Here is a 21,233-nt window from a genome sequence, read left to right on the forward strand (position 1 = left end):
TAAACATAATGGTATATATAAGTATATACACACACAGAACACTGGGGCGTTGCTTCTGAAGCCAACCTGCTCACAACGTGTAAACATTGCCTGGCTGTTTAGGGAGCATAAAGCATTCTAATTACATCTCAGCTTGTTGACTGCTAAATGACACTTAGCTCATCACAACCAGGTCCCTCGGTGCATCTAAACCCCCGCTTGTGAGGTCTTTCAGGGCTCGCGTTGGCCTTTTTCTGTGCCTTTCCCTCCAGCATAATACTTCTACCCTGAGGGAAGGAATTGGGGGGGGTGCCTCTCTTCTCTCAAGGGCGGAATATTCTTTTCAAAGCCTTTTTTTTTTACATTTATTTTTTTCACTGGCTGCAGCCAAACATTTTGTTCCACTCGGTGTACGTGTCAATCTCTTTCTGTGATATACTGGCCTGGAATTTACAAAAGATACTGTCCAAGTCCTGGTAGGTGAGGGGGCGGACCTGCCCTCCTCGAGGCATCATCCCCCCCATGTCCATGCCTCCGTGCAGCAGACCCACCAGGGCCTCCTGGCAGAGGCGGGCCAGGTCCAGGCCAGAGAAGCCCTCGGTGCGCTGGACCAGTGACCCCAGTTCCTCCTCGCTCAGACAGTACTTGTGCTGGGACTGGGCCAGGAGCCGCTTGACCATCTGGCGCCGGGCCCCGCTGTCCGGCAGTGGCACGAGGACCTTTCGACCGAAGTATCGGCGGAGCCCCTCGTCCATGTCCTGGGGCCGGCTGGTGGAACAAACCACCAGCACCTGGCTGGCCCCGTCCTCGCCGGGGCCCATGAGGAGCGCGTCCAGCTGGGCGAGCAGCTCGGCTTTCAGCCGGTTGACGGGGCTCTCCTCGCTGAGCTGGGCCGACAGCAGCATGTCCACCTCGCTGATGAACAGCACCGACGGCTGCCGGCAGCGTGCCACCAGGAAGGATGCCCGCAGGACCTTCTCGCCGTCCGCCAGCCACTTGGTGGCCAGCGTGGAGCCACTGAGCTGGAGAAACGGCGCCCCCAACTGGCTGGCCAGGCAGCGGCCCAACAACGTCCTGCCGCTGCCCCTCGGGCCGAACAGCAGCAGGCAACGCGGAGCCGGGCCCAGGCTGCTGAACATGTCCGGCCGCAGCATGGGCCACAGGACCTCCTCCTTCAGGGTCGTCTTCGCCGGCTCCAGACCCGCGATGTCGCTCCAGTCCACCGGGGGGCCCTGCTGGAGGATCTCGGAGGTCACCATGTCCAGCAGGTGGGGGTCGCAGGTTTTGAGCTGCTCCTCGGCGTGCCGTGAAGAGGAGGAGGTGGAGGAGGAGGAGGAGGCTGGGCCCGGCGCGGAGTGGGAGAGGTGGAGGTGGTGGTCGTCGGCGCCCTGCTCGCTCAGGGAGGGCGAGGTGAAGCTGGCCAGGGAGTCGGCCGAGCGGGAGCCCCCGAGGGTGGACGACACGTAGGACGGAGGGGTGAGCGGGCCGCCCGAGGCCTGGCCGCTGTACTTCCTCTGCTGCTGCTCTGACTGCTTCTGGCCGCTGAAGGGCAGGGAGGACTTCTCGGCGCTCCTGTCAAAGCCGCCGCCCCCGTTTGAGCCACCACTGTCCGTTATCCTGTACATGGGGCTTTCGGCAGAGCCGCGAGGCTGGCCATAGCCAAAATTACCATAAGCGGAGTCCATCTCCCCTTGGCCCGTCATGTAGAAGGCTTTCCTCTTCAGCGAGCTGGAGGAGGAGCTGCCGTTGAGTGGCGTGGGGGCAATGGGGGTCAGATTGTGGCTCTGGTAGGGATACCCCGGTAGTGCGGAGGACGGGGGCAGGGGGGTGGGCGCCGCGATGCCCGAGGGCAGGTAGGAGGAGGGCGGGGGCGCTCCCCCGGGGCTGTAGCCGGGCCCCACGGAGCTCTGAGCCGGGTAGCCCGCTGGGGGGTAATTATAGCTCGACAGGTTGGGGGAGCCTCCGTTGTACGCCGGCACCAAGGTGGGGTGGGAGGGAGGAGCAGGGGGAGGGGGAGCGCCCGGCTGGAGGAGCCCCGAGCTGTGCAGCGGGGAGGGCAGCGCCGGGGCAGGGCCGGCCTGGGAGCTGTAGCTGCCGTGCAGGTAGGAGCCGCCGTAGGTGGCGCCGTATTCCTGAGACACCATGGCGGCGGCCCCCGTGTGGCTCCCGCAGCTGCTGGTGGAGTAGCTGGGCTCGCTCAGGCTGCTGGACGCCAGGCCCGGCGAGCTGCACAGGCCCACCACCACCTCCGCCACGCCGCCCTTCCGCACCGACACGCCCTCGGGGATGCAGCCCATGGCGTAGACGCCGTCCTGCCATGGCTCCGGCTCGCCTTTCCGCCCGTTCATGGGCCCGACGGGGGACTCGGAGTAGGAGGCCACGGGCATCTCCAGGATGCCGGAGTACTTCTCGGCGTACTTCTTCAGCAGGTTGGAGGCGGTGAGCGCCGAGATGTCGTCGTTGGCCCACGCATACTGGTAGGCGGCCGAGCGCTGCAGGTGGCCCGGGACGGCGGACCGGTAGGCCTCGGCCTTGTGGGCCGGTGAGCGCGTGGTGGAGGAGATGTCGAAGTGTTGCTCCGCCCACTGGCTGTGCTCGGGGGTCCACTGCATCTTTAGGCCTTTGAAGAGGGAGAGGGAGATACACGCACACAGCAACACACACACACACACACACACACACGCGCGCGCGCGCGCGCACACACAGCACACACATGCACACACAAACACGAACAAGTTAAAATTATGCAAATGACGGTAAATTAATGACACTGATAAAAGCATCCCATCCCCCGAGACTCACACAAAGAGTGCAGATAAAAACTTGCTTCCATTTTTTTTTTCAGGTGTCCTCTTTTTCATCTGCCACGGTCACATTCACCCTATAGATCCATACGGTCCATCTTAAGGGACATGTGGATCTACTGTGTGTAGCCTACATTACAGCCATGTTTCCTCTCTCTCTGTGCAACTCCATCCAGAACTTGTTTGAATGAATAACATTTTTATTTCAACCAATCTGTATGTTAACCCATTAAAACCGGTAACGCATCTGTGTAACCACTTTAACCATTATTTTATACTTTGGCTATTCAAAGATAGCAGATATACAAGCTCATAGTGCGCTTGTAGATCTGCTATTTTTTTTTAATCGTGAAAATGTGAGCAAATCTTTGAATATATACATATATTTAAAGCAACATTTTTTAACTCAAACCTTTGCTTCTGGGGGTCCCTGAAAAACATATTTTGAGATGGGCCAAATACATATCATTTTGGGGGCCCTTGACATGAAAAGGATTGAGAACCACTGATTATAGCAACATAAGTTTAAAAAAAAACTGAGAGAGAGAGAGAGAGAGAGAGAGAGAGAGAGAGAGAGAGAGAGAGAGAGAGAGAGAGAGAGAGAGTGTGCATTTTCCCCCCTTCTATTTCTATCTATATCTATATTAGAGGCTCGTGCACTGGTGCACATGAATTGTAAATTCCACACATCATGTGAAGGACACTGTCAGTGGACACGTTGCAGTGCGGATGTGGTGTGTGTGTGTGTGTGTGTGTGTGTGTGTGTGTGTGTGTGTGTGTGTGTGTGTGTGTGTGTGTGTGTGTGTGTGTGTGTGTGTGTGTGTGTGTGTGTGTGTGTGTGTGTGTGTGTGTGTGTGGGCGTGCGCGCGCGTGCGTGCGCGTGCGTGTGTGTATGTGTGTGTGTGTGTGTGTGTGTGTGTGTGCCAGTTGGGGCAGCCTAATGCACCCCCAGCCAGACCAATAAGACAGAGGCATGGAGGGTCAGTCATAATCCCCGGCTCATCTGGAGTCTGCTGGAGATGGGTTTGACTGCCACAAAGCAATCCCCCCCTGCTCAGCCTGCATCCCACTGCACACACACGCACACGCACACACACACACACACACACACACACACACACACACACACACACACACACACACACACACACACACACACACACACACACACACACACGGACACACACACACACGGACACACACGCACAAAGAGCCATGCTCACGCAGTCCTTTGCAGACACTTTTAACTGTAACTGCATACACACACCTACACATTCAGTATAATATACATGCTCCTGTGCACATAAACTGACATACATACAGCAGACATGCATAAACGAACACACGCGCACACACACAGCCATGCTCATGCACTTTTGCAGACACTTGTAACTGTGCATGAATGTATGTACGACAAACTTGCACACACACACACACACACACACACACACACACACACAGAGGCACGCACGCACACACACAGTACAAGATACACACCCCGTGCACACAAACTAGCACACACAGGCACGCGCATAAAAATAGACCCACATAAGTGCTCCCATCCACTGACCCAGACGGACAGACACACGCGCGCACACACACACACACACACACACACACACACACACACACACACACACACACACACACACACACACACACACGGAGAGGAGCGGTGTCCGCCTATGAATTCCAACACCTTGTGTCTCCAGCTCAGTTCCTGTCTGCACAGCACCACCTTGACCTTCCCTCTCTCATGCTCGCTTCTCTCCTCCCGTCTGCCTCTTGTTTTCATGCCTCCCTGCCGCTTTGTCCTCCCTCCCTCTCTCCCCCCCTCCCTCTCTCCCTCCCTCTCTCTCTCTCTCTCTCTCTCTGCTCTTTGCTTCATTTTCTTCCATTTTCCACCGGGCTTCCACATCATTCTATATTAGTTTTTTTGTTTTTTTCTTAATTCTCTGCTGTCCTCAAAGCCCCCTCCCCCCTTCTTTCTTTCCTCCTCTCGTCTCCATCTCATCTGAGAGTGGCACACAAGCACACTAATGGAACTAATACATTTAATCGATAATTAAAAAATGATCAATAATTTTATAAAATAATTTATAATCGATCCCTATTTTGCGGATGTCATTATAGGTGTAAAGCTTCATAATGCTTAATTTTTTTTTTAAATAGCCGATCTACAAGCTCAAACGTGTGCGCTTGTAACAATCTTGCATAACTAAGTATTAAGAAACTAAGTATAAAAAAAGCGCTCGATTATTTCTTGAATATTCAAAAAACACGCTTCTTGATTATCTGATGAATCGGGGGAAAAAAGTAATCAATGGAATAATCGTTGAGAAAATGATCTACAGTTGCAGCCCAACATGTACACACACACACACACACACACACACACACACACACACACACCCTCTTTCTAGCGTGTTGCTTTTAACCCATTGAGACCTGGAACTGTGTCATTTTTAGATTTGAGCTAAAAAGCATTATTTTACACTTTGGCTATTCAAAAATAGCAGATATACAAGCTCATAGCGCGGCACCGAGTGCCGCGCTATGAGCTTGTATATCTGCTATTTTTGAAAAATCGTGAAATTGTGTGCAAATCTTTGAATATATATATTTTTAAAGCGAACATTTTCAACTCAAATCTTTGCATCTGGGGGTCCTTGGAACAAAATATTTTGATGGGGGTCCGCGGCCAAATACATATAATTTTGGGGGTCCTTGACATGAAAAATATTGAGCACCACTGATATAGAAACATACTTTTTTCAGAAAACTGTTGAGATTTAGGAGACATGTAGAATCGGCTTCAGGTCTCAATGGGTTAATCCCAGCTTGTGCCATGCAGCATGTCACTTATCAAAGCCTGTGGTCTATCAAAGGCTGCCAGCCAGACACATGCGTGCTGCCCAATCACAGCGGCCTCGGGCCCGGCCCGCTCCCGGCGCCGCGCATTTCATCGTTTGATTTGACTTGGCGTGCGCAAATAAAGGATAATATTGTTGTCATTTAAGCCGCTTCCTCCGACTTTATTGCCAGGCTGCTGTGGCCTGGAGAGAGCTGGGAGGCTTCAGAGCTGGCGTGTGCGCGCTCGCGTGCGTGTGCGTGTGCGTGTGCGTGTGTGTGTGTGTGTGTGTTTAGGTAAAGCAAGCTTGCACATTTCAAACCATTAGTGGAGGAACTGAGCCATGCATCCTCTGGTACATGAAGAGAGCGCAAGCAAAGACACGCGCACGCACACACACACACACACACGCACGTGCACATACTCGTACACACTTGCACATACTTGCACACACTCGCACACACTCGCACACACACACACACACACACACACACACACACACACACACACACACACACACACACACACACACACACACACACACACACACACCTCTTTTTGTCCGACACTCAGTGTTTGTTTGGTAAGACACACTGGGAGGTAGGGAGTTAGGGAGGGGGTCCCTCAGACCCCTCACTTCCTGTCCTAGCGGCAGACGCGGCTAATTAGCACAACGGCGATCCGCTCTAATCATTTACCATGCTTTAACCCATTAAGACCTGGAACTGTGTCATTTTTAGATTTGAGCTAAAAAGCATTATTTTACACTTTGGGCTATTCAAAAATAGCAGATATACAAGCTCATGTGTGCAAATCTTTGAATATATATATTTTTAAAGTGAACATTTGTAACTCAAATCTTTACTCCTGGGGGTCCCTGGAACAGCATATTTTGATGGGGGTCCGCGATCAAATACATATCATTTTGGGGGTCCTTGACATGAAAAAAATTGAGCACCACTGATATAGAAACATACGTTTTTCAGAATACTGTTGGGATTTAGGAGACATGTAGAATCGGCTTCAGGTCTCAATGGGTTAACCGAGAGGACCTGAGCAGCGACTGGCCAACTTGTACCTGTCGCCTGGGCAAAGACCCGAGCAGGGAGGCATGATGGCCAGGCCGTTCAATATTCAAACTCTAATTATAGAAAAAAAATGGAAAACAATAACAGGTTTTTATTCATTTACGGGAACATTTCACACGTCGGCAACAACTGAATAAAATGAGGAGAGATGCTCTTTGCCGTTGGTTCTCAAAGTGGGGTCCGGGGACCCCCAGGGGTACTTGAGGGGGTTCCAGGGGGTCCCCAGCTAAATGATGGATAGGAACCAAATGGACCCTTATGGGTCTGTAACTCTGAGAGTGTACAAATGGAACCAAATGGACCCTAACGGGTCCATTTGGTTCCATTTGTACACGCTCAGAGTTGAATTAACATTGATTATACAATATGAATTGGGGTCCCAGAGGTATAAATGCCATTAAATGGGGGTCCGTAGCCTCTAATGCATGTTAAACTGGGGGTCCTTGAAATTAAAACGGTTGAGAATCACTGCTAGAGAGCCGTAAAAACCTTCTCTTATGGGGGTCCCTGGGTTATATTTTCAAATGGGGGTCCGCGGGCTAACAAGTGTCAATTTGGGGGTCCTTGACATGAAAAAGTTTGAGAACCACTGCTCTTTGCAACCTGCAGTGTTCACGATGTTTTCTACCTCAGTGGTGCTCAAACATGTTCGTGTTAAGGGACCCCCAAATTGATATGTATTAGGCCGCCAACCCCCAGTAGAGAAGACGTTCTGCCAGGGACCCCCATAAGAGAATATTTGTCAAGATTTTACAAAAATGTTCACGTTGTGATCTTTCTAGATCAGCTATTTTCTACTAGCCGAACATTTTTTATAGGGCTTAAGTCTCTAAGCGTTTACTGGGGACCCCCTAGAACCCTCTCACGGACCCCTCAAATATCCTGTTACGACTGCTATCCAGCAACGTACAGTAATTAACTCATTTCAATTGAGCAGAGATGGATATTGATACTTTTACTTAAGTAAAAAAATGTGAGTACTTCTTCCACCACTGTGTATATGTCACATGATCAGTTTACATGTTAAATACAGAAGCATCTCTCTCTCTCTCAGTATCCATTACAGAATACGTAACCAGAACCTCTCTGACCGCTTCTGTGGAAAGTACCTTTTAGTTAATTATGCCACAACAAAGAGGTGATTCTTTCTTCCTATTAATGCCATTGTTAATGTCCTCCATATATTCAAAGAGAAAGGTGTGACTACATAGAGATTGTCCCCTTACGCTGGTTTTAAGGAACATAGAATAAATAAATAATTGTAAATGGTATTTACTTTATGCTATCCACTAGTGCAATGGTTATTAACCTTTTTAATTTCAAAGACCCCCAGTTTGATACAATTCTTTTCTCTGGGACTCCAATCCACACAGTAAAATCCTCAGCGTTAATTTAACTCTTACAATTTCAAACTCTCCTGCCTTAAATTAACACTTTTTACCGGGTTTTCCCAAATGACGAAAGCCAAGATGTTGTTTTGTTGCAATCCCCTGAAATCTAGTGAAATGGCACATTTTGACATTATTTTGACATATATTTTAATTGAGAGCATACATGACCCAAAATGTATGACTTTTAGCCTGTCATTTTTGGGCAATTTGATTCTGGATAATTGGGTTATTATTTCCACGGAATAGAGAAGAACACAATTAAATAAATAAATGCGCAAGTAAGCAGGTGTCTCGCATTAAGTACACAGCAAATCAATAAAAAAATCTTCAGGTCTCTGTGTGCCATTTGTTCGTGGCCAGGAGCACACGGTTATCTAAGCAGTTCATAATCTCTTTACATACTGCTCTCTTTAATCTATCTTTAGTCTTTATAGATGTCTCCCCTTTTCTCCAAATAATCTTGGACTTTTAAGTGACTTGTCGTCAGAGAGAGAGAGAGAGAGACCGCAGCGTCATGTTTTGAAATAATAACCCACAAATGGGTCCCAAAATGGGAAACACTGTGTTACAGTATGGTCAGGAATGGGAGAATTAGCACTGGAGGCAGTTATGACATAGGCTGAGCCACTTGCTCACAGCAGGGTGCCACAGAGCGCTAATCCAGATAGTACCCCGCCATGCCTCAATTTAAAGCAGCACTCCACTATTTTTCAACATCCATGTCTTTATCAGTAGGAGTACATTTAAAAAAATAAGTAATGTAATGTTCTACACTTTGTATTGTGTAAACAAATACAATCTTAACTTTTGTGTTGTATTACTATTTATTTTTTTATGAATTCCATGCCACCATTGCTCGATAATGAACCGTTCTCTGTATTAAACTAGTTATACACAGAGGCAATGGAAAACGACCCTCTGATGACTTCCAAGTAGAATAATGATGTCTGTCCGGGGGGAAAAGGGTAGGTTACTGAAGTACAGTACCGTATTTCTGGTGTGACATTTTTAATGTAGAACACTAGAGAATAATGCAACCTGCTTTATATTTAGTAAACTAATACTTCTTGACCAGGGTCAGCTCTGTACTTGGTACGAATGTTTCCTTTGCTTCAAGTGGTTAATGAAGCCAAATGACCGTTCAATATGGGCAGTGAAGAGCTATGTCAGCTACTTTGTTCTAAGTTCTAAGTTACATGTAATCTGTTCAAGTGACTTCCTGTTGTGGTGGACCAAATCACTGTGACAACACTAATGCTGGCAGTAATCTTTTGCTTAAATGCTATTAGAGACCTGTGATGTGACGTCCACTCCATCCTGTCTTTATTCTCTCTATATTTACATACAGTAGCACCAACTGAATATAAAGCAAGTAAGTCCGATAGACTTCGGGAGGAAGAGAGAAGTCGAGTGAGAGCCTATTTCACCTATGATGCAATAACAAGATCATTCCTGGGTACCGAAATCTGAACACGCTGATCAGCGTATTGTCAACGCGATAACTCAAACACTTTGCTTTGAACAAGTGACAGTATCTGGACTGGAGAGTAATCAACCAATTGAACTACAAGTGTAGTCATGAAGTCAGTTTCATTGGAAAAAAGTGGAATTATTTTACTGCACTGGCCTTCAGTCATTGCTCGATAAAAATAAAAAATAAAAGTTTAATAATACAATAAAGTTTGATGAACTGTTAGGACAACGGTGGTGTTATGATGTCAGTGTGTGTAGAGTAGTGCTGAATTGGTCCATTCTGGCTTTCAGTTGAAGTACGACAAGCATAAAAGAGATGGCTTTTATAGTTTGCATGTGTGTGTGTGTGTGTGTGTGTGTGTGTGTGTGTGTGTATGCATGTGTTTGGTTTACATGAAGATACATTTGTGCTGCATCTTAGATCTTACTGAGACTTTGGCAATATAAGTATGACCGCACTGTGTCTGTGCATTGAACAGAAATGGATGGAGGCGAAGCTGAGATACGTGGGAGGAGAACGGGGGATTATTGGTAGACGTGCCATGCGCGCGGGGGGGGGGGGTGTAGTAATGATGAGCAATAGAGAGAGGAAGTGAGCACAGAAAACGGGAAAGACAGAATCATAAACGAAGAAAAAATACAGACTAAATGAATGACACTCTCTCTCTCTCTCGCACTCTCTTCCTCTCTCTTAAACACGTTTGCACATTCCCACGTATCCGTTCACTCATTGATAATAAACTGTATATTATTTCATGTATTCACTGGTGACAGATGTGCCTTAGATGTACAGCATGTTATGTCAAATGATTGATCATCAATGATGTATGAATTCATATATTCACTATATATTTATTGTCAATATTGATTGACTTGTACATTATGTACACTTCATTCATATTCAGGTTGGCTCTTGACTCTGCTCTTACCTATCCTGTGTTTCACTCTAACTGTTGTTGCTGCTATGACACCAGACTTTTCCTCCAGTAAAGGTTTATCTCATCTTATGTTATCTTAGCCCTCCTCCCCGTACACACACACACACGCATGCACACACGCACACACAGGCATATGCCTAAGAATGCGCACACACACACACACACACACACACACACACACACACACACACACACACACACACACACACACACACAGAGGCTCCCCCTGCAAACGGCAACTTGCAACTCGGTGAGAAATCCGACGTGTGTCCTCCGTTTAAGGAAACATGAATCTTTTCTAATTCCTCCATTAATAAAGATAACATATATGAAAGGCTGTGTCAGCCTCCATCGCGGCTTTCATCTCACCGCGTAATGAGGTTAATGCCGAGACGCTGTGATTACCCCGGCTATGCAAATGAAGGCCAAACGATAACTTGCACTATTTAAATAAGGTAATAGCGATTACTCCACGCTATTCAAATGAAGGCGCACGCTTTTGAACTGCGCACTTTTGAACCCGCAGCTCCCCCCTCTCCAAAACATACAGAGGAGGGGGGGAGGGGAAGGGACAGCTAGCATGAGCGGGGCGGGCGGGCGGGCGTACGGGCCGGGGCGGCGGCCGACAACTCCCTGAAAAGCCAGAGGGATAAAAAAGTCTGACGATGGACCGATGAATGCCAGCGTTTCCTCAAAAGCCTCGACGGGGCAAATATCGGTCAAATGCATGTGCATGTATCATTGTCGTTGCAGAAACCTTGTATGTCCAAAACCGTTCCTTTTTTTTATTATTTCAAAAACATTTTAAAATAGTTAACCCATTGAGACCTGAAGCCGATTCTACATGTCTCCTAAATCTCAACAGTATTCTCAAAAACGTATGTTTCTATATCAGTGGTGCTCAATCTTTTTCATGTCAAGGACCCCCAAAATTATATGTGTTTGGCCGCGGACCCCCATCAAAATATTTTGTTCCAGGGACCCCCCAGAAGCAAAGATTTGAGTTAAAAATGTTCGCTTTAAAAATAAATATATTCAAAGATTTGCACTCATTTTCACGATTTTTCAAAAATAGCAGATCTACAAGCTCGTAGCGCGGCACTCGGTGCCGCGCTATGAGCTTGTAGATCTGCTATGTTTGAATAGCCCAAAGTGTAAAATAATGCTGTTTAGCTCAAATCTAAAAATGACACAGTTCCAGGTCCTAATGGGTTAAAATAGCAAATTTACAAGTTCACAAAATCTAAAATTTTCGCTCCTTTTGTGTGACACTTGTACGACAAAGTAGGGCTTTAATTTGCATTAAAAAAAAAACATACAAAGTTGAAATATGGAGATAAGAGGTTTCTGCCGGACAGCAACGATGTGTTAAAAGGGAGGAAAACAGAGAGACGCGTTTGTTCTTTTTGTGTCTGTGAAAGAGAGAGAGAAAAAGCGACACAGATACACAGAGACAGAGAGAGAGAGAGAGCCAGGAAAGGTAGCTAGAAGGAGAGGGGAGGGGGAGGGAGAGAGAGAGAGAGAGAGAGAGAGATGGTGCACTCAGCTGAAACAACATCCATGGAATCTCTCCATGTCTGTTGGAGGCGTTGAGCACGGCTGGCCGCCTGTGTTCCGCCTTGCCAGTCTCCAGCCTAATCATTCTCATTACGCTCGCCGTCCATCTGTATCAACAGAGCTGCCCATTAGCGCCCAATGCGCTTGTGTGTGTGTGTGTGTGTGTGTGTGTGTAGTAAACAGGTCTTTAGAGACAGCTAATGAGCTCTTTTAAGTCTGTCCGCCGCGCGATTCCGCATGCAGGGGCGCCGGAGCCAAACTCCACGTTTTTTATTTATTTATTTTCATTTACGTAATTTCACATAATTAAGCCGTGAGCCACCGTGCTTAAAGAAACCATCTTACACACGTACGTATGCACGCACGTTTGGGTTCAATCCCTGGGTAGTCAAAGTGCCCTTGAGCAAGATACTGAAACCCTAACTGCGTACGTATGAGCCAGGTTGGTGCATTGCATACGGCAGCAGTCGCTCTCCCCGCGTTGATGTGTGAATGTAACACGCTTTGGATAAAGGCGCTATAGAAATGCAGACCATTACCACTTAACCACTTAAGCCCAATATACTTTGTTCACTGGAGGGTCCCCCAGGGGCTCTATACAAGGCCCCGAATTTCCTTTCCTCTACACTAAATATCTTAGCCAAAAATAGCCTATCTGCAAGCTCACAGTGCATTGCATTGTGACACATTGTGAGCTTGTATATCGGCTATTTGCGCAGGATAGGGGACGCTAGGGTTCATCATGTGGTTAACAGACTGAATGTGAGTAAGAGAGGCTGCAGGAACGGGAAGAAGCTGGGTGCTTGACAAGAGATAACTTCATCACTTTCTCACGGTCCTGAGGGAAATCTGAGCAGTCAGTTATTCAAATCCTTATCAAAAACACCAGGGGGCATCTTTTAACCTCTAAATCACTGCACACGTGTGTGTGTGTGTGTGTGTGTGTGTGTGTGTGTGTGTGTGTGTGTGTGTGTGTGTGTGTGTGTGTGTGTGTGTGTGTGTGTGTGTGTGTGTGTGTGTGTGTGTGTGTGTGTGTGTGTGTGTGTGTGTGTGCGTGCGTGCGTGCGTGCGTGCGTGCGTGCGTGTGTGCGCGCGCACACGTGTGAGTGTGTGTGTGTGTATGTGTGGGAAGTGTCTTTGTGTTAAAGGGAGAAAGCGAGAGAGATACACAAAGACCCCAAATGAATGTGTGTGTGTGTGTGTGTGTGTGTGTGTGTGTGTGTGTGTGTGTGTGTGTGTGTGTGTGTGTGTGTGTGTGTGTGTGTGGGGCGTGGTGGTGGTTGTTTCAGAAAGAAACATAACATGAGAGGCATGTACTGTACCGTGTGTGTGTGTGTGTGTGTGTGTGTGTGTGTGTGTGTGTGTGTGTGTGTGTGTGTGTGTGTGTGTGTGTGTGTGTGTGTGTGTGTGTGTGTGTGTGTGTGTGTGTGTGTGTGTGTGTGTGTGTGTGAGAGGTTGATTATGTGTTATGAATACTCAACACAATACACACAGCCAGTAAGGTGTGTAAATACATGTGTGTACGTATGCGAGTATGCACTGTAACACACGTTAACGCGTACGCACACGCGTGGATGTGTTACAGTACGTATGTGAACTCCGATGGGCATCGTATCTTTCACAGCCCGAGGATGAGATTGTTAATGAGTCCTTCGCTCCAATCAGCATCTCTAAGCCATGAGCTAAGCTGTCCTGGCACGCTAACTACACTACACAGTCAAATAATGCCATTATGTCCTCCCAAAAGGCAATTCATTATGAAATTAGTCCCGAGTCGCTGTCTCACACACACACACGCGAGCGCACACACACACACGCACACTTGTGATAGCACTTTGCCAATGTCTCAAAGTCTCAAAACCGCCCCCGACTGTCTGTCTGTGGTCCAAGGCAGCCTGTATGTTGAACAATACCACTTTAGAGCTTCCTATATACTGTAATTACACACATACTGTCCATGTAAATAGATGTATATATATAACCTAAGAGTCAGGTACCTGCACACAAAGCATCTTCAAGCGCCTTAAGCGATATAGGACCAACAGACAAAACTTCTATTATATCCTTGTTGTTGTGTATGTTTATTATTATTATTAGTGTGGTTGCCCTAACAGGGCAACCAGACTATTGTTTTAGTGAAAAAGTGTAATTAGTGTGGTTGCACTAACAGGGCAACCAGACTATTGTTTTAGTGAAAAAAAACTTTGGCACGCTACTCCTCCCAGTTTTTTTCCCCCAATTTCGTGCCATATGTCAAAATGACCGGCTTCACCGGGAATCGTGTGCTATCATTTTGCTAAGAGATTGGTTGCATAGTTTAATTGATATTAATTTATTAGTGAATTACATTTCCCCATCCACTTTAATGTAAAATGGGAAAATGAAAAAACTAGATTTCAAGATTTTTTTTCTCAGAAACTGTAAGGGCTAGAGTTACAAGACTTGGAGGGGAGGTTCATAATCTAGTCCGAAATTATTAAAAAGATAATTACACCAATCGGTGGCGCTATAACAGCCCACTGTACGTTTTGGCCTATAACTCTTGAACCGTTGGTCGTAAAATAAAAATCGTTTTTTCCCTAGATTCCTTGGGTCATTACGCAACTCTCTATATAGCAACTCCCCACCGAGTGCCGCGCTATGAACTTGTAGATCTGCTGTTTTTGAAAAATCGTGAAAATGTGTGCAAATCTTTGAATACGTATTGTTTTCAAGCAAACATTTTTAACTCAAATCTTTGCTTCTGGGGGTCCCTGGAACAAAACATCTTAGATGGGGGTCGGCGGCCAAATACATATCATTTTGGGGGTCCTTGACATGAAAAGGTTTGAGAACCACTGATATAGAAACATACGTTTTTTTCAGAATACTGTTGGGAATTAGAAGACATTTATAGAATGACATTTATCGGCTTCAGATCTTAATGGGTTAAGGAGGCAAACGCATTGGGAGTGTTGATTGTGGGAATGTCAGTTTTTTTTCACATCTATGTCCTCACAATAGAACGATAGGATTCAGGGTAAGAACTGGAACTTTAGACCTTTTTTAATGGACTCTCCCATTCACTGAGGAGAGTGTTGGACTTGGACGGATGCTGTGCTTGTCTGTCCCAAGTGTCCCAGGCTCTGCAGGAGAACACCTACCCGTTCCTTGCCATGATCATGCTGAAGGACCGTAAGATGACAGTGGTGGGCAGGCTGGAAGGCCTCATTCAGCCAGAGGACCTCATCAACCAGCTCACCTTCATCATGGAGGCCAACCAAACATACCTGATGTCAGAGCGTCTGGAACGGTAAGGACATTTCATAACACTCGCACCAGTTGTGGCGTCTGAGGATTCGTTTGGTCAGTAGTTCAGTGTTTTTCGTCAGGTTGTCTCAGCAGCAAATGCCAAAGAAAGTTGTAGGAACATCATACTTTACAGTAAAGGGGTTCTGATCTGAAGAGGGGCTGGTGAAAGCTACATCACTTAGGCTGGTGTTGAAACTCAAGACTTTTAGTGATTGTTGGTCGTTTGAAGGGTTTTACAGCATAGCTCTGCAGGAGTCTAGCCGTCTATAAGAGGGCCGGTCTGTCTGTGTGTATGTGTTTCCGGAGCTAATCTTGCAAACTGCTGGACCACTCGGTGCCAAATGTCTAACGCTGCTAGCAGGCTAACGTTTTTGTTACTTTATTTTTTCACATTCTTTTTCAAATATTTCGATTTTATAGTCATATATCTTAGATGACTGACGTCACAGGCTGGCCACATGCAGTCCTTGATCCACATTGGAGCCACACCGTTCCCATGTGGTCCCTGAGATACACGATAAATGTTTTTATTTGCAGATTTAATCCTTGCTTTGCAGTCCACTACTTAGAGCAGAGTAAGTGGGTCAGTTCTAGGGCTCTCACTGACTAGCACAGGTACACTGGTGTTCTGTGCTCTTGAAGCAAAAATGCACGACAGTGCTGTTTGAAGCATAAAGGACCATACATGTCAGTACATGTCATTGTTTATTCCTGACTTCAGCCACATGTCGTATATGAACGATAACAATTTCCCTGTAAATTGTGTTCTTTTTTAGATTTTGCACGTTTGCATTTTCGCCTTTCTGTCATTAAAATGTTATATTATATAGAACCTTGCCGGAATTACTGGGTCAATGTTGGGTAAACCTGTAAAGTTTACGGGAAAAAAAAAAGAAGAAAAAAAAAGGTTATGTCGGATCATCTATGACTGCAAATGTCCATCCCACCTCAACTTCCTCACAACTTACAGTACATGACAATTGGGTGAAAGCCCATTAGAAGACTGAGATGCTTATGAGCTCTCCATAGTGTCTGCATCGAGCACCTATCTCTGAATATTGAAAGGAAATACAGATATAAATAGGAGGCTTTGGGGGTCTGACTCTGGTGGGACAGCCTGCCTGGAACAGGGGAATGCTCCCACAGACTCTCTGCAATGATGACATAACCTAATGCTTATTCTAAGCTATACTCCATCATACATATAGCAAAAATAGAAGATCTAAAAGCTCTCAATGTGATGCACCGTGGCGTGTTGTGAGCCTGTAGATCTGCAATTCTTTTGGCGATTCTGGGGCACAAGTGGTCAGTTTACCGCGGCTGTACTGTAGTTTGTTTCTCTCAGCATTCCTGCCCTCCTCAGGGCCTTGTCCACGTTGGGGACGAGCTTCTCGTGAAAACGCCACAGCTCCTTGTCCACGTGCATCATCTCTTTGTTCACGCATCTCGGGTCCCTAAAATATCTGGGATTAGGCGACCATATGCAACTCCGGACGTGAACAATCCTAGCTGTGTCCTCGGGAACCGTCACTGTCCCCCCGAAGGCCTTCAGCACTTCGTGCACTCCCGTCTGCTCCACCATCATTGGCTGAAGTATCTGCTTGTAGCCCCTGGCGACCGGCGCCATATCGAGCCAATCCCTCCTATAGATGTGCTCGAGGATATTTATCCCCCGCACCCCTTCCCACTGGGGCAGGCGGAACGTTGCGTTGGGATCCACGTGTTCCGTCGGAAAATGGTCCATCCGAAAACGGAAGGCCGCAGCCTCTGGTTTCTGCCGTCGGAGCTGCTCCATGAGAGCCGGCAGGTTGTGGTGACGGCGCGGCACGATGATCTCATCAATGTCATGAACAGCCAAGTAGTGAGTGCGCTCCATGTATCTGTACATGCAATCGTTGAGGGTGGCCAGCTGGCCATAGTAGAGCAAGTCTCCTACTACTCCGTACTTTCCATATGCATTTCCCCGAGACGGCACGACGTGCTTGTCGATAGGCCATGGTACGAACTCCACGAAACCCTCCTGGACGTAGCTGCGCAGCAAGCGGTCGAGATCCGGACCAGGGCTCGTATCGTAGATCACCACCCTGCCCACGCCAAGCATTCGGTACATTTCCAGCGCCTGTGCAAACTGAAGCACGTTGTTGTAGCCGCCGTACACGGCGGGCATGCAGACTGTCAAGTCAAACTCCTTCGTCATCGTCGCCATTTTCTCCAGGTTACGTATTGGCAGAAAGGTCTGCTGGTGTGCTTCTACGCCGTCCGGATGGGTCGAAAGGGTGACGTGGGTCGCGTCCTCGCACCCCGAGCTCATCTGACACATTGCAAACCTGGTCTCAAAGGGGAAACCTGTGTCTGCGTGGTGTACGAGGGAAGCCGGGGTGCTGCCGTGGACGCACAAGTTGTCGCCACGACTGAAGACGCAGTGAAGGGGAGCGATGGCGTCCACCCTGAATATGCCGATGAGGCGCACGTCCCAGCCTTTCACCCTGCGGTCCACGAAGGCAGAAACCAGAAGGTGAGGGTTGCCTGTCAGCGGGGTGATGGTCTCATTAGAAACCAGGTGCGCGGCGCGAGTTACGGCACTTAGTGGTACCAAGGATGAGGAGCGCGATAACTCTGCCGAGTTACGGCACTTAGTGGTACCAAGGATGAGGAGCGCGATGAGGAGCGCCGCGCACGCGATGAGGAACGCCCGTCTCCTCTTGTCCGTCTCCTCTTGCCCGACGGGCAAGTTACTTGCGTTTCTTGCACCCGGTACTTGCATCAGTGAAATCTCTTCTCTATATCTATCTCTGTCCTTCTCTCAAGTCTCTGACGCTATAGTCTGTCTTCAATGTCTAATAAGCAGTTGCTAACTGACGTCACAGCTGCGTCACTGAAGTTCGATGACGTCACCCCTCCAACTCACGCTCCAATTGGACAGTGGTCAATCACGTCATTCTATTCAGCCAAATACTGTACACTGGTCAACATCAGGTCCGGGGACCACCAGGGGTCCAGTTGGACCTGTACGGTCTGTAACTCTGAAAGCGTACAAATGGGACCAAATGGACCCTTAATGCTCCCCCTTCAAGATCAAATGTGACTTTGCAGTGTAAGCAACAATTTTGGCTCTGCTTTTCCACAATCAAATTGTATAAAGGTAGAACAAAAATGGTTCTCGCTTTTATACTTATGTGGCTGAAGTTGTGAATAGACAAATGACATGTAGTGAGATGCCGTATGGACATTCTTAACCACTTTAAACCTGCCGTCACTATTTTGGGCATGTCATTATTGGGCGAAAATCTCCCAAAGTTCCTAAAATAGCAGATCTACAAGACAAATACACAAGGCCAGCGTATCCACTTTGGCACGTATCACGAAGGCAGGATCCGATCGGCACCCGATTCGAATGGCACGTCGCGCGGCCTCCGACGGTATTCCTCCCGGAGTATCCCTCGAGTCCCGGCGGCCGCAGCCCACGACCGGCGTCGGCGCAACCACACTTTGCAATTGCCCTGAATTGCGACGCGTCTAGTTAGTGTGGTTGCCCTAACAGGGCAACCAGACTATCGTTATAGATAAACTTTATTCCTTCTAGATAAACTTTATTTCGGGCCGCTACTCCTCCCACAGTTTATTTTTCCCAATTTAGTGCTATATGTCAAAATGACCGGCTTCACCGGGAATCGTGCGCTTCCATAAGGCTAAGAGATTGGTTGCATAGTTTAATTGATATTGATTTATTAGTGCATTAAATTTCCCCATCCACTTTAATGGAAAAGTGACAAAACTCAAATTCAAGTATTTTTTTCTCAGAAACAGTAAGAGCTAGAGTTACAAGACTTTGAGGGAAGGTTCATAGTTTATTGCCAAATTATTTAAACAAATAATACACCATTCGGCCTCATGGTGGCGCTATAACAGCCCACTTTACCTTTTGGCCTATAACTCTTGAACCGTAGGTCGTAAAATAAAAATCTTTTCTTCCCTAGATTCCTTGGGTCATTACCCAACTCCCCATATAGGCCACGCCCATTTGCGTCTGGATAGATTTTTTTATATTGATTTATTAGTGCATTAAATTTCCCCATCCACTTTAATGGGAATTGCAAAAACTCCCATTCAAGTATTTTTCTCTCGGAAACCGTAAGGGCTACAGTTACAAGACTTGGAGGGGAGGTTAATAGTTTATTGCAAAATTATTTAAAAAAGAATCACACCAGTCAACCACATGGTGGCGCTATAACAGCCCACCTTTTGGCCTATAACCCTTGAACCGTAGGTCGTAAAATCAAAATTTTCCCAAGAATCCCCTTGGGTCACGACGCAACTCCCCATATAGGCCACGCCCATTTCCGTCTGGATAGATTTTCCGCCATTTTGAATTTTCTAAAAAACACACTTTTAGCTCCTCCTCCCAAATATTTTGTCCAAATTTCACAAAAATCGGTACACATGATCTCTGGGCCCATGCGGTAAACATATCCAAACGGCATTTTCATAGTCCTTACCGTTCGCCTGTAAATGGCTTCCAAAGTTAGTGGGAGGGGCCCGTTTTACCAAAAATGCCAAAAATCACGAACGAAACATCCGGTCAATCCCAAATTTAAATCACATGTCGAGGGTGGTTTACTGAACAAATTCCCAAAATAATTTCCACTTTGACCCATAGGGGACGCCACAAATACGCAAAATGTAACCGTTTGATGCAAAAACATTATTTCGGGGTGGATCGATCCTTTCAAAATGAAACTTATTATGAAACTTATTATTGCTACACAGGAAGCAGAACAGAAATAATTTTACTCTTACAAGATGTAACAATAAATAATCCTGTAACCTTGAAACTTGAACCTTGAAGTTGGAGTAAACGAGTAAAAAATGTCATTGTCCTTAAAAGAAAAATGAAACAGAGATCCTTCGTAAATTCATAACTAGATTGAATTCAACTAAATGCAACCTGTAAGTAAAGATCTTTGATTAAAACACATTCTCTTTTCCCAACACACACCAAAAATCATGCCCGTCTCTGGCGGTCTTTGGCTCTGAAAAGTACCACAAAGAATCTCTCAAAGTGAGTGGCTCTTTGAAGGCTGCAATTCAAGCACGGCAGCCGCGGATATTACTATTTAGTCTGTAGGAAAAACACACACACACACACACACACACACACACACACACACACACACACACACACACACACACACACACACACACACACACACACACACACACACACACACACACACACAGCAGCAGCAGCAAAGACGGCAACAGCGAGAACGGATGAAGGAGTACCGTCTAGACCGGCGACCTAGGACAAACATCAGCTGTCACTAACTCAAACACACACTCACAGAGGGGAGAGTAGAGGCACTGCTGTAGGAGATGACAAGCTTATGAGTCTGAAGTCTAAAACGCACACAGAGCGGCAGCACGAAGGCTTTTTTTTTTTTTACGACAAGTGACAGCGTCTTTTAACCCATTAAGACCTGAGGCCGCATCAAAAAAAAATCTAAATCCTGACAATTTTTCGGAAGAAAATATAAAAAAATATTTTTCACTATTTTACAAAAATAGCAGATCTACAAGCTCATAGCGCGGCACTCGGTGCCGCGCTATGAGCTTGTAGATCTGCTATTTTTGAATAGCCAATGAAATCTAAAGTGACACAGATGCGTTCCAGGTATCAATGAGTTAAATAAAACACACATCTAACACTCGCTGTGATCCTTGAAATATGAACTAGAAAAGACACGAGAAAAAAGTTGTCCTACGGCGGCGGCTTTCAATCTTTAAAGTGCAAACGTCATATCTCTGTGTGCACCTCAAATATTAACGCAGGATCTGAGAGAGACGGAATCATTTTAACCACG

At 46.8% G+C, this 21,233-nt stretch overlaps 1 protein-coding gene across 1 annotated transcript in view; it reads right to left on the reverse strand.

The window, feature by feature from the left end:
- Positions 1-353: 353 nt before the first annotated feature.
- LOC311040755 (fidgetin-like) overlaps positions 354-21,233 on the reverse strand; it is a gene marked incomplete at its 3' end in the record, with an annotated part of 49,536 nt that continues 28,656 nt past the window's right edge. The window contains exon 2 of the mRNA XM_084051107.1: positions 354-2,599. Within this exon, the coding sequence (XP_083907233.1) occupies positions 354-2,591 (2,238 nt within the window). The 5' untranslated portion in view covers positions 2,592-2,599. The remainder of the gene's footprint in view (positions 2,600-21,233) is intronic.

The sequence above is a fragment of the Gymnoscopelus microlampas genome (assembly GCF_963454915.1).
Source record: "Gymnoscopelus microlampas genome assembly, chromosome: 24".
Classification (NCBI taxonomy): domain Eukaryota; kingdom Metazoa; phylum Chordata; class Actinopteri; order Myctophiformes; family Myctophidae; genus Gymnoscopelus; species Gymnoscopelus microlampas.